At 38.2% G+C, this 12933-nt stretch overlaps 2 protein-coding genes and 2 long non-coding RNA genes across 5 annotated transcripts; 1 reads left to right on the forward strand and 3 right to left on the reverse strand.

Annotated features, from left to right (window-relative positions):
* Positions 1-738: 738 nt before the first annotated feature.
* LOC103408797 (putative F-box/LRR-repeat protein At5g02700) lies at positions 739-3312 on the forward strand. Of its 2 annotated transcripts, none has more exons than XM_070821601.1 (3): positions 739-1015; positions 1412-2616; positions 2809-3312. In XM_070821601.1, exon 2 carries the CDS (start codon positions 1510-1512, stop codon positions 2542-2544), a length of 1035 nt encoding a protein of 344 aa, XP_070677702.1. In that variant the 5' UTR covers positions 739-1015; positions 1412-1509; the 3' UTR covers positions 2545-2616; positions 2809-3312. The 2 variants fall into 2 exon arrangements, with proteins under 2 accessions (XP_070677702.1, XP_070677703.1); XM_070821602.1 differs by having other exon boundaries at positions 772-1015; positions 1412-2609.
* A 1094-nt stretch (positions 3313-4406) lies between these two features.
* Positions 4407-7138, reverse strand: LOC103434564 (pumilio homolog 18-like). Its single transcript, XM_008372923.4, has 5 exons — positions 6715-7138; positions 5734-6250; positions 5455-5617; positions 5203-5366; positions 4407-5104 (listed from the first exon to the last, which is right to left on the reverse strand). Exons 1-5 carry the CDS (start codon positions 7019-7021, stop codon positions 4732-4734), a joined length of 1524 nt encoding a protein of 507 aa, XP_008371145.2. The 5' UTR covers positions 7022-7138; the 3' UTR covers positions 4407-4731.
* Positions 7139-8192: 1054 nt separating this feature from the next.
* Positions 8193-9300, reverse strand: LOC139195998 (uncharacterized). The gene is made up of 2 exons (XR_011581090.1): positions 9196-9300; positions 8193-8471 (listed from the first exon to the last, which is right to left on the reverse strand). It is a non-coding gene; the product is annotated as an uncharacterized lncRNA (long non-coding RNA).
* Positions 9301-12304: 3004 nt separating this feature from the next.
* LOC108174177 (uncharacterized) lies at positions 12305-12856 on the reverse strand. Its single transcript, XR_003773838.2, has 3 exons — positions 12712-12856; positions 12455-12619; positions 12305-12367 (listed from the first exon to the last, which is right to left on the reverse strand). It is a non-coding gene; the product is annotated as an uncharacterized lncRNA (long non-coding RNA).
* Positions 12857-12933: the final 77 nt, after the last annotated feature.

The following is a 12933-nucleotide window of genomic DNA, read 5'->3' on the forward strand; positions in this document are numbered from 1 at the left end:
CCTTATTCTTAATGCAAGATAAGATGGTGTTTCCCTCCATTTTGCTTTTGTTTCCTTGACCTTAATGGCTCATTTGGTGCCTAGAATTGGATCAGGTTGGATAATTCACTATATTCAAGGTACGTTGTTGCCCTTAAAATGCAAAATCATTCGCTACCTTAACATTCCTTTACTGTAATGATGACTAACGAGTTAATCAATCCAATCCTAGTCACCAATTGACCCCTAAACCTAAATGTTTGCTTTTTGTTGTGACTTAATGTTGATATAAGATCAACAATTGATCAAGGGGTTTATTGCTTTTTCATCTTTTGGTCTAAACAAGTACATATTGCAGTCAAATAAGGTCGTTGACGTTAATATGTTTGAGTGTATTTTATACATGAAAATTTTAGCCGTCATATCTTGTCATTAAATTATCTTAACCAAGAATCTAAAGGCCGAAAACCCTGCATACTAGCAAATCCGGTGGTGGTACTTCAAATCGATGACATAATTGGTAAGGAATACTAGCACCATGGTCCGTCCGAATTGCAGGCAAAAATGTTACCAGTCGATGATATCAGTTGAAATGATGTTTTGGTGGACTAAAAATAATTTGGACTGGAGGAAACCATCCCATCCCGTGATCCCAGGCCCCACAGCCGCTACTCTTTACTCATCGCTCACTTTTTGAAAACTAATAATTAAAAAATAATTTATGAGAAAAAAAGGTTCGATGACAGAAATGCCCCTATAGTACGACGTGGTGATATTTTATTGCCTCAGATCATACGTACCCTGTAGATCCAGTTTCCACTTCCGACCCCCACAAACACCATTTTACTCATTTTCTCAGACAGAAGCGGATCAAATATAATCCCTGTGGGTTTTGTTTGTTCAAATTTCTCGCCTCTCCTCTCTTGATAAAATATATAAAAAAAAGTTATAAAAAAAAAAAAAAATGAATCTCCGGAATTGTTATTCTACGAAGAAAACGGCAACTCCATCCTCTCAACTCATGCGATGCAACAAGGTAAATACAGTCTCTTATTCTTCTTAATTTGCTAAATGTTTATGTTGACCTGAGGCTGACTGTGACTGACTGGTATGGTGGTCTGATTTGTATGAAGATGCCGTCTTTCTTTTTTCCCAGATATCAAATTAGCATCAAAATTGCACCTTTTTCTCGTTTCCTTCATAAAAATCGCGGCTTTATGTTTTTCCCCGGATCTTTCTTTCTTGTACAAATTACAGTTGCCCCGTTTTCTATCCATGATGTAAAACTGCTTTGTTTTGGTTGATTTCCTTACTGTTAGCAGCCATTGTTCATATTTGTTGATAGTGCTTTTTGTAAACCAAGTGATTTTTTTTTTCTTTTGGATCAACTTAAATGACGCTAATTGTATAATCGTATCATGAAATTGAACAGAGATGAAGTTCGATTCTCACTTTTTGTGCTAAAGGGAGCAGCAGCCCTTACTAGGAGCCCTTATAGTTTATAGGCAAAGGAGACGCTTGCCAAAAAGAATGATGAATAGTAAGGGCGGCGAGTGCAACTTGGTGGACAGAATTAGCAAGTTGCCAGAAGAAATTCTCGTTACTATTGTGTCTCTCTTGCCACTAAAAGAAGCAGGAGCTACCAGTATTCTTTCCAAGCGATGGCAATATGTGTGGGCGTCTACCGTGACTCTCGATTTTGATCCTAAACATGAGCTGGGTGAACATTATTGCCGCCTGCTGCGTGTAGAACCAGAACAAAAAGACCTGCTAAGACAGAGATATGTCGATTGGGTAAACACTGTGGTGGAACAACATAGAGGCCCTGTTATCGAACAATTCCGGGCTTACTTTGATATAGATGGTCATTTTACAAGTTCCATTGATAAGTGGATTCAGTTTGCAATGAATAAGAGAGTTCAAATACTTGAGCTGGTGTTTTGCAATGAATTGAGATCTAACTATAAAGATGTCTATCCCTTTCCCGTCCAACTTTTAGGTCTCCAAAATGATTCTACCTTGAAGCTCAATCCCACCCATTCTGACATTTCAAGTCTACATTCCTCTAGATACAATGTTGGATTTAAGTTCCTCAGAGTTCTTTATTTCAATTATGTTGACGTGTCTGGAAAAGTTCTTGAATACTTACTGTCAAATTGTCCAGTTCTTGAAAGATTAAAAGTGGACAGTGCTAACAATAAGTTGGTTAATTTAAGAGTAGTTGGTTCGTCGATGGCATTGAAATATTTAGATATTCAATTTTGTTTTGCCCTCAGAAGCATTGAGATTCGTGATGCAAACCTTGTTTCATTCATGTATGTGGGAGGACGTCATATAAACTTGCTTCTCAGTAACGTACCTTTACTTGTAGAGGTATGCGTTAATGAGCGTATTAAACCTTTCTTGTTTGAGGGTCGTATCTACTATCGATCCATACAGCTTCCCTTCACCCAACTGTCATGCTGTCTTTCTCAGCTAGAGGTCCTCATGCTACCCATCGATGGAGCGGTTAGTATATGCAATTATAATTTGCTGGTTTTCTTTTCTTCTGTTTTCGTTATGTAGTTTACTTAATTTTTTTCCATTCTATGTTTCTGATAAATAGAGTCAAAAGTCGCTCTGAATAAGCAGTAGCTTGTGTTATACCATAGATTGAGCCTCAATATTTGAGCCTCATTACTTAGCCCATAAATTACGTAAGAGGGGAGAAAAACCCCATAGATTGAGCCTCAATATTTGAGGCTCATTACTTAGCCCATAAAGTACGTAAGAGGGGAGAAAAACCCAACCCTTAGCAACAAGTAATATGGCAAACCCTAACCTCTCTAGCAACAAGTCTCTGTGTACAAATGCTCCCCCCATCCTAACCTCAAGGTGGTGGAAGTACTAGGGTATCGTGCTCATCCACGTGTTGGTGAACATGTCATGCACCTTATAAAGAACGTTGCTGCACTGGAGAAAATAATTATCGATCCTGTCCGGCGTTGGGTGTATCCTATTGGATCACATTCTAACGAAAGGGTTAGGGGAGTTCAAGAGGTCAAAGAGGAAGTGCAAGGAAGAGCTCATGCTATGCAGCACCTAAAAGAAATTGTGCCTTCAACTATTGAATTCGTATGCCTCTAGTATCAGCAAGTGCAGTGCTGAAATTATACAGACATTGTATTCGGTTGGAATTCTCAAAGACTAGCTAGGCTCAGATTAATGGTGGTTAAGTGTGGTGTGAGCAAACAAACTTGAACCAAGACTTGGTTTGCCATTCTTTGCTTATATTTATTAATCTTTTTCCATTCTATGTTTCTGATAAATAAAGTCAAAAGTCGCTCTGAATAAGCAGTAGCTTGTGTTATACCATAGATTGAGCCTCAATATTTGAGCCTCATTACTTAGCCCATAAAGTACGTAAGAGGGGAGAAAAACCCTTAGCAACAAGTAATATGGCAAACCCTAACCTCTCTAGCAACAAGTCTCTGTGTATAAATGTAACTCTCATATATTGTTGTATTCTTGTGTATGTGTGATTTACGATTAGATTTAAGTTTATATTCCAAAAACTAAAATTAATTGTAAACATTCAGAATAAAAACAAATGTTGGTCTCATGGCCCGCCAAAACGGTGGAGGCAGTGATACCGCATCACCACAAGGCAACAGGATATGACACCACCGTCGACGGAGGAGCTCCCAAGCCGAAGCCGGAAGGACCATCAACGTCGACGATAATCTTTATGCGACGTTAACTTTTGGAATGTACAGGCACCGATTTTGCCTGCTCCTTTCAGTTGGAGACGGATCAATGTCCCCCGTCACAACACAACAAACAAAAAAGCATCAAAATTTTGAACAGAAAAGGGAAAATCTAAGTGGAAGATCGAAAAGCACTAAATAAATTGAAAGAAAGTCGACCCAGACTTCGCAGATAAACCCTAAAAACCCAGAACAGGGCCGCAGACTAGAACCCTAGCACTAGCATATGAAAATAAGAGAGTGATTAATTAAGCACATGGACAGGAGGCTTTATAATGTCAGCACATTACGTCAATACCGTCCGATGTGCATCGCGTGGCTAGGAATGAGTGATAGTTAATACGGCCGCCCCCAAACAAAATTAGGGTTTGACTCTATTCTGTTTTGGGCCCAAGGGTCTTTGGTACGTAGGCCCCGCAATTGAGCATATGTAAAACTTTGCACAAACAAGTGCAATAGCAATATGAATCAACAAAGACGAGTAATTTTTTTCTTCTTAAACAAACGATATTATATACACTCAAGTGCTAAGTAAAACAACATTAAACCTCATCCCACACATGCAGGAGACATCAAACAGACTACCATTCTGCCTGCAGTTTATAGTGGAGTCGATGATCGAGTCCTTGTAATTCAACAACTTCTTGTCATAATTTGTATATAAAACTGGAAAACTATCAATCAAGAGAAACATTAACAAATCTTATTAATATTTTGAGGTACATCCATTACACGCACAGTTCGGAAACCTACCAGACTCAAACGACATACATTGCTGCAGATGCAGTAGTATCAGAAGAACACCAACTTAGTAGACACAATACATGAGCAGCCAGCCCTCCTATATTTTCCACTCTGATTCAGTGTACAAATTATATTATACTGGATCCACTCACCCCCTCTTTGAGTTCAATTCGCGGCTTTTCAACAGAATAACAAACAAAATATATGCCAATGTTCAACAACATCATCGTCAACCGGCTGTTAGATCAACCATTCACAATTACTATTCTAGGGGGATCCCTTTGTCAATGACGCTCAGCACTTTCCTTCCAAACCCAACCATGAGTTCACTTCGATCTTTGTTGAGCTTTTCTAGAAGCATTTGATGAAGGGGGCTATTTTCGCGCTTTGTGGCCTTCAATGCTGTTTGGATCACGTAGTTTCCATACTGATCTCGCGCAACTTGCCAGAGTTTGTCATACTTTAGAAAAACATTCACTACAACTTCCATTCCCAAAGAGTTTAAGCACATCTCTACAACGTGACTCCCGCCTTTTTGCAATGAGAGTTGTATGTAAAGATTTCGAAGCTCAAAGCATATCTTTGCAGAGAAGACTGGGTTATATAGCGTGAAGATGTGCTGGACAACAAAGTTCCTGAAAGATAACAAAGTTGCTGAACAGTTAACCCGAGAAAAGAAATGATGACATTATACAAAATGTAAACAATAAGATGAAAGAGGGATTTTCTGTACCCCGAAGGATCCTGAGAAAGGAATTTTGAGTTGCTCGAGACTTTGTCCATGAGTTTCTCTCTGTATGGAGTTTTACTGTTGGTGATGAACTCATTCAAGTGTATGCATCCCCTTTCGTGCTGAGCCAATCGGACGCAAAGCCTCACAACAGCTTCATATATTTTCTGCAATCAAATCAACCAAATGTTGAAGTTTTCAGAAAAGCGCTTAAAATATGTGTCCAAAACAGAAACATAAAGTAACCCTAGCTACCTTATTTTTCTCAATGTCAAGTTGGTTTAAGCACTTCAAGATGACATAGGATCCTGTACGATTGGTCATCAGTTCTTCGACAACATCAGATAGAGCTGATGTCAAAGTGTAAATCAGGGGCGATTTCTCGAGCACCTTGATCAGCATTTGAATTGATTTTGAGCTGCAGAAACAAGTTAAGCAACCAGTCCATCACAACTATGAAGCATAAAACGCAGATATATTTCTCCAAAGCAAACTGTTTTCTTGAGGGTTAAGGAATAAGGATTAGATGGATACCCATAATTGCAGACTGATATGTTGATGAGTGGTTTAGAATTCAAAGTTATCTTAGCCACAATGAGTCTCAACTGACTGTGATTGCATGATTCAACAAGCTTCCGAAAAACATAGTGTCCATGAAAGTCACACATCACCTCGAATAAGGAACCAAAAACCCCTTCGAGTACCATACTCTTTGCTAATGGGTCGCTGGGAGTTATCATTCTCTGTACCAAGGCCTGCGATCCGAGTTGAGTCATAGCGAGTCGAGCTATCTCACTATGTATTCCTGAACTTTGGGCCCAATTATTACCTTTGAAATAATATAATCCAGTGCTTTCAACATTGCCTCTGTAATTTTGTCCTCCATAATTTTGGTTCCAATCGCTATTACCAAAAGGGCTAAGCTGGTGTGCCCAATTGCCCAAAGATGTAGATGTTGCTCCAACACTCCAATTTGCTCTTGTCCTTTCTTCTGTAGCCGGATTGCCAATAAGTTGATGGACATTCAGATTGTTTGAACCCATAAAGTTTCCTAGAAAATCAAGAACATAAATTACATAGGCTCATAACGTATACACACATAAAATTAAGGTAACATTTATATACAGGACGAGAGATTCTCTGTATTTTTACTCGGCCTTCAACACTTTTGATATCAGTATTATTTAGGGTATAAAATAATCTGTCTTCGACTTTATGGTTTAAGCGTAGAAAGGACCATAAAGTCGAAGACTAAAAAGATGTACTGTAAACAAGTATCAAATTTTGAAACCAATCGAGACTAAAACCCTAAAGTTTAATCCCTACGCAAGGTTCTACCCTTGGAAGATCAAGGTCGAAAAAATAGAACAGTCAATAAATCCTATCATGTTAAAGAAAATTCTGCAGTTAAAAGTTTTCCAAACGCATCATGTCTTTAAGAAAGACGGTTAAAGTCTTGCATACGAAACTATATATACATTACACATGAATTGGGAGAGTGGATACGAAGATTACCTCTAGCGTTCACACTATTGCCTCCCCATATACTCTCTGAATACAATGCCATTGGAGCTCTCGGACAATTTCTTAACCCGCTTTCGTATCTCGGATAAAAATCATATTGTGCTTGTTCGATTTTGGTGGGAGTAGCATATGAAGACGAACCCGGAGAACTAGTGCTGCTTTTGTCCACTGTTACCCGAACGTTGCCGAAATAATGGCAGAGGTCGGCTTCTTGTTGTCGTCGAAGAGAGTAAGAAGGAGGCACGCAAGGAGTCTCTGGATTGGGAGGGTCGGAAGCAGAGTAACATGAAGTCGCCATTGTTACAGAGAGAGCAAGAACTTCAAGAACCTCAAGAACCAGAAGACGAGAAAGAAATCAGAATTAAAAAATAAATAAAAAGAAGCAGAAGGCTATTTTGCATAAAAAGATGTTTGGGTCTTGGTTAAATATAGAGTGCGGTGATCCCAGTTTATGTAGGATTCTAGTCCCTGGTTGATTAGGGTTTTTATTACACTTATGATTAGTTTTTTTTTTAAGATAATATGATTAGGAATTACCGTTAATATTAATTAGAAAAGTGTTGGAGGTAAAATAACAAGAGGAATTATTGTTAATTCAAGTAGGATTTGTGTAAAGGATGGACGAAACCTGGGAGGTTTATAGGGAAGCTTGCAGATAAAGTTTTGCGAAAACAAATCGGTGACTTGAAAAACAAGTTCTAAAAGTACACATTATTTCTCATCCTTCCGGTTTGGTCTAGTCCGGTTCAATACGGTATGGCCGATTGACATTTTTAGAAAATTATTGTAGTCAATGCGGTTTGAACTAATAACTCAAACAAAATAAAGGCCATGCAATTTTCATACATAGATATCTCACACATTGCAAAGTGTGTTTTCAAGACCACACCCCACAGGAGAAGTTCTTGGGTATAAAAAATGGGTGTGAGAGGCAAGGTGGGGCAAAGTGGGGTAAAGTTAACATGACAAATCAAGGGGTGCCATATGTGGTTTTTATGTGTTGGGGCCCGTATTGACACGTGGTCTGAGTGTTGGGTCTCACAATTTATTTATCATATAAAGTTAAGTACTATTAACCAAATGAAAATGATAAACACACTATTTTTCTCCTCCTGTACATCGTGTTAATCTTGTCCAGTTTAATATGATGGCCAAAAATCTTGAGGGATGTGTGAGGGTCTAAAAAAATGGGGTGTAAAACCTGCTCCGTTAACAGAATTGAGCACCAATTTTGAAGAAAAACTTCTAGTGCCTAGGAGGATATTGTGCAGTATACAAAGTCAATCATGCAGTGGAATATGGGCAACATTAAGCCGGTTGCAGTATATGATTGACTTCAGATACCACCAAGAATGAAATATGCAGTGCAATATGAGAAATCCTTGTTTCATACTTGACCCAACGAGAAAATGTGACAAGTTGGCAATATACATGATGCAGAGAAAACAAATTGTGGAGTGTAACCTGATACAGAAAAAACACAATGAACAGTAAAACATGACCAAAATTTCAACAAGAAGCTAGAATTCATTGAAAATGGTCTACAAGTTTAGTCCTAATTCAAAGCCTTCATGCATATTTTCTCTTCCCCTAATCAAAATCTGCCAGCAGCAGCGCAGCAAAACGTAACTCCAGCTCGTGGATTTTCCGACTACGAGTAATTGTTTGAAGACATAGGCGAGTCTTGCCAACAAGTTTTCTGAATCCAACAAGCTTTCCTCATCTGTTAGCTTCCTCTGTCATACAATCTTGAAATATAAACGAGAAGTTAAAACAAACGATCAGCACTACATAAAGATTTCCTAACACTAATTTTTCTTGTTTTGATTCCAAAGCATGTTAGATGAAACAAGAGACAAAACTATAAGCTAGGAAGCCTAAAAATAATGTAGCTTCGAAACTCTCATAAGTTCGTTGCAGTGGACATGGTGCTTCCTAAAGAACTCTAAATAGCTATACCGTGGGTGGCGAAGGCGTTACAATGGGATGATAAGGGTGAAAACTCGAATTAAGTTGCTTGGAAACGACAATCAGCCATTACTATAAACCATCAATCAACTACAATAAAGGCTCAATTTCTATCGACTTCATTATTTAATGTGTTGATCATCAATGGCTCGCTCCCGGCAAGTCCACTGCCTAGTTATCTCATGTTGACTGAGACAAATGTGTGTGTGGTCTATATGCCTTAAATTTTACATCTTCGACTAAAAAAGTGGTAATCAATCTTAATGCCACACTTCAACTGACCCTTTGTTTTTAAGTAACAAGAGGAGATAATAACAACTTGACGATGAAGTAACATATCCTGCAGATGTGCACCAATAATAACAGACACAGAATACATACACCCGTGTTCTTGTTGTGTGATAATTAATGTCAATTTCATCTTCTAAAGTTAAAAGTTAATCTTTTATCAATGACAAATAGACGTGAATCCAAGAAAAAACAGATGAACAGTTCCCAACTTACTGGTCTTCAGTGAAGAACCTGTAGAGAAGAGCTGCATAAAGTCCATTTCTTGTGCATGATTAAAGTTCACGTCCTGACATTAGTACACGAGGGAGTGTTTATCCTGAAACGGGACACCAACATCTCATGGGGCACATCAATGAGGAATTCTCTGGTACACAATAAATAATAATAAAAAAAAAAAGCATACGAAAACACCAACCATTGCTTTACGCACATGGAAAATGCAGCTGAGAATTACCATCGACGTCAGCTCCTTCTACTTCTCCTCTAACATCAATAGTTTGTCCAAATTTAGGCTTATCATCACTGATCACTCGAATCTCTTCCACAGACAGATTCTGCTCGACTGGACCAGAGGTGCAATCCTCAGTAACAAGTACATGGACAAAGCAAACGTTGCGTGTTCCTAACATGCATTAGGCTACTAAAAATGAATGACTAATAGACTTTCATCTACTTGTTCTTTAGTACCTTTCGGGCCATTAACAGAAGCCTCATTTGTAGAAGTATTTATTGTTGGAAGTTTGAGTAGAAATTTCTTTGTCCCACATTGGCCATTCCCAAAAGAGTTTATCACTTTATAAGGCTTTGTCCTTTAAAGAAAGTAATTGGAGTAATAGGCCTGGAGACTAAAATTGGGCTCATCCATGGGGTTGGGTTTTGGGGTGTATTAATTATTTGGTAATTAATATATAATTAATATATAATTAATTATAATTAATATATATTTAAGGATATGTCCTTACACAATCCCATTATGCAGAAAAAAATATTACGAAAAAAATATTACGAAGGTTTGGTCAATTTGACTGCAAACCTGCTGCGACTCCTTTTGATGCTGGATGCAAGTTGGAGAAAAATAAAGGCGATGCCAAATCTCAACTTGAATATTCTCAAGTAATTGGAAGTCTAATGTACTTGATGAATTCAACTAGGCCCGACTTAGCTTATGCAGTAAGTAGGCTTAGTAGATATACAAGTAATCCGAATAAAGGCGATGCCAAATCTCAACTTGAATATTCTCAAGTAATTGGAAGTCTAATGTACTTGATGAATTCAACTAGGCCCGACTTAGCTTATGCAGTAAGTAGGCTTAGTAGATATACAAGTAATCCGGCACAAGAGCATTGGGATGCTTTAGTAAGAGTGTTAAGGTATTTGAAAAATACACTTGACTACGGATTACACTACACAAAATATCCACCTGTTGTAGAAGGCTTCAGTGATGCCAATTGGATTTCTGACACTACAGAATCCAAGTCGACAAGTGGATATGTTTTTACCTTGGGAGGTGCAGCAATATCTTGGAAATCCTCTAAACAGAAATGTATAGCTCGGTCCACCATGGAGTCCGAGTTTATAGCTTTAGACTTGGCTGGCGAAGAAGCCGAGTGGCTCAAACATTTTCTGGAGGATATTCCAATGTGGCCAAAGCCGGTAACGGCTATATGTATACATTGTGATAGTATGGCCGCCCAATCAAGGGCCAAAAGTCATGTATACAATGGGAAGTCACGTCACATCAGACGTCGACACAATACTCTTAAGAAGATGCTCTCCAATGGAATAATATCCATTGATTATGTGAAGTCAAAGGAAAATATAGCTGATCCTTTGACAAAAGGCCTACCAAGAGAGCAAATATTATTTACATCGAGGGGAATGGGTCTTAAGCCAATTCAATGAATCGAACTGGGCGGAAACCTAACCTAGCTGATTGAAGATCCCATGGTCTAGGTTCAATAGGCAAACTGGTTGAGTTTGATTCAAAAGTTGAACACACAACTTACCCATTCTTATGATAAAATGTGTGTTGTCTGTTGACGTTTCAGGGGTTATGTTTTATACATTTAATGACATTAATATCTTGTTATCAAGAGGAATATGGTAGATTATTCTTAATTAATGTCACCTATATAGGAGTAAATGGGGCCACATTTATGAGAATTGACATGGCTAAATTCTCTAAAGCTCCTACGAAATCCGGGATCTGTTCAGGGCCAAAATGAACACAACCGTATGAATTGACGTGTGGCAGCCATGATATGTGTGTAGCATATTGTCTTGGTTTACTACTGCGGTGAACAGTTCAAGATCTTCCACATCCATTGCGTCACCAAGTAAACCCGATATGTTTTCACTAGGGTAAGTTCAAGTCCAAAAGACACTTCACCCGATGCATATTATGACTATTCTCTCTCAGTTTTAGGCAGCCTAGTCACACATTTGCATTCAAATGTGGGGTTATTATTGGAGTTTTGAATGAAATTTCAACTCAAATGTGGGGTATTGTTGGAAGTTTGAGTAGAAATTTCCTTGTCCCACATTGGCCATTCCCAAAAAAGTTTATCACTTTATAAGGCTTTGTCCTTTAAAGAAAGTAATTTGAGTAATAGGCCTGGAGACTAAAATTGGGCTCACCCTTGGGGTTGGGTTTTGGGGTGTATTAATTATTTGGTAATTAATATATAATTAATTATAATTAATTGTCAAAAGATGGGCCTTGGGCCTTGAGGCTCTAATAATTAAATTAATTAATTATTTTCGGAATTAATTAATTATTTTTAATTTCGAATTTAAATTAGTTAATTATTTATTTTTTCCAACAGACTCATCTTTTCAGATGAAGTCTGAAGTGTGAAAACGCAGAAACAAAAACACCCATTTCAGCAGATGTCTCCCAACAGTTGCATCCCTTCCTTATACCTGTTGCGAACAGGTACAATCACATTATATATACATCCATCTGCATGGCATTTACAATATAGAAAAATCATAAATCTCCTCCTGCAATCTTAAACATCCTTACTGAGAGAACCACATTAATATTCGCCAGAAGTCTATTTTCCGGTGTTGGAATTTCTGACTTAGATCGTTGAATCCTGGTGGAACAGACGTCCGTAGAACTACAAGCACAGAGTAGGGACGAAATTTCTGTTGCAAGGACATTGCGGTACGCAAGCCTCGATCTTCAAGTTGTCTGTTTTATAATTCATATTCTAGTTTATATTCTGTTAGTTTCTATTGCATTTATTATTTATTAGCATATATAAATTATCACAGATTGTTGACTTAAATCCAACATTTATTGACCGCGCAAGACGTTTAACACAACTGAAACGCAGTCCATTTGGAAGTCTCCCAGATTTAAAATCTCCAATTCGGAAACCTATTTGATATAAAAATTAAAGATCATAAACAATTAAGTTCCTGCTTAACTAGATTCATAGATTATATTTAACACCATCAAACTTACAAGAAGCATTACTAGCACCACCCTTTGGAGCCACCTGTGCTACGATTTGGTGATTACCAATAACCTCGCCACCTAAATTATTCAACGAACGCGCAAGCCGCCTTATATGACTCAAACGCAACCACTTTGGGAAATTAGCCGATTTAGAAGCTACAGCCTCCAAACCTGTAACACATTTCACACAGCGTGACAAACTTTTCAGTCTCCAACAACTTTGGACATGCGAAATGACAATGCAGTTATACAAACACGCTTACATTCGGAGTGCTGCAGAGCAGACGTTCCGCGGTTGTTTTTTCGAGCTGAGTAACTTCCCAAACGTCACTGTTCCCTCCTGATGCTCCCGCTTCATGTTCATTGCTAATTTGCTGTGATTGGAAATCCCCTGCTTTAGCATTTTCAACTCTCAGTCGTCCCTTACGCGACGTCGTTGCCGCTCTTGTTCTGAAATCCACAAGAAAACCAAATCTTCACGATTC

This window comes from Malus domestica, chromosome 05 (assembly GCF_042453785.1).
Source record: "Malus domestica chromosome 05, GDT2T_hap1".
Taxonomy (NCBI): domain Eukaryota; kingdom Viridiplantae; phylum Streptophyta; class Magnoliopsida; order Rosales; family Rosaceae; genus Malus; species Malus domestica.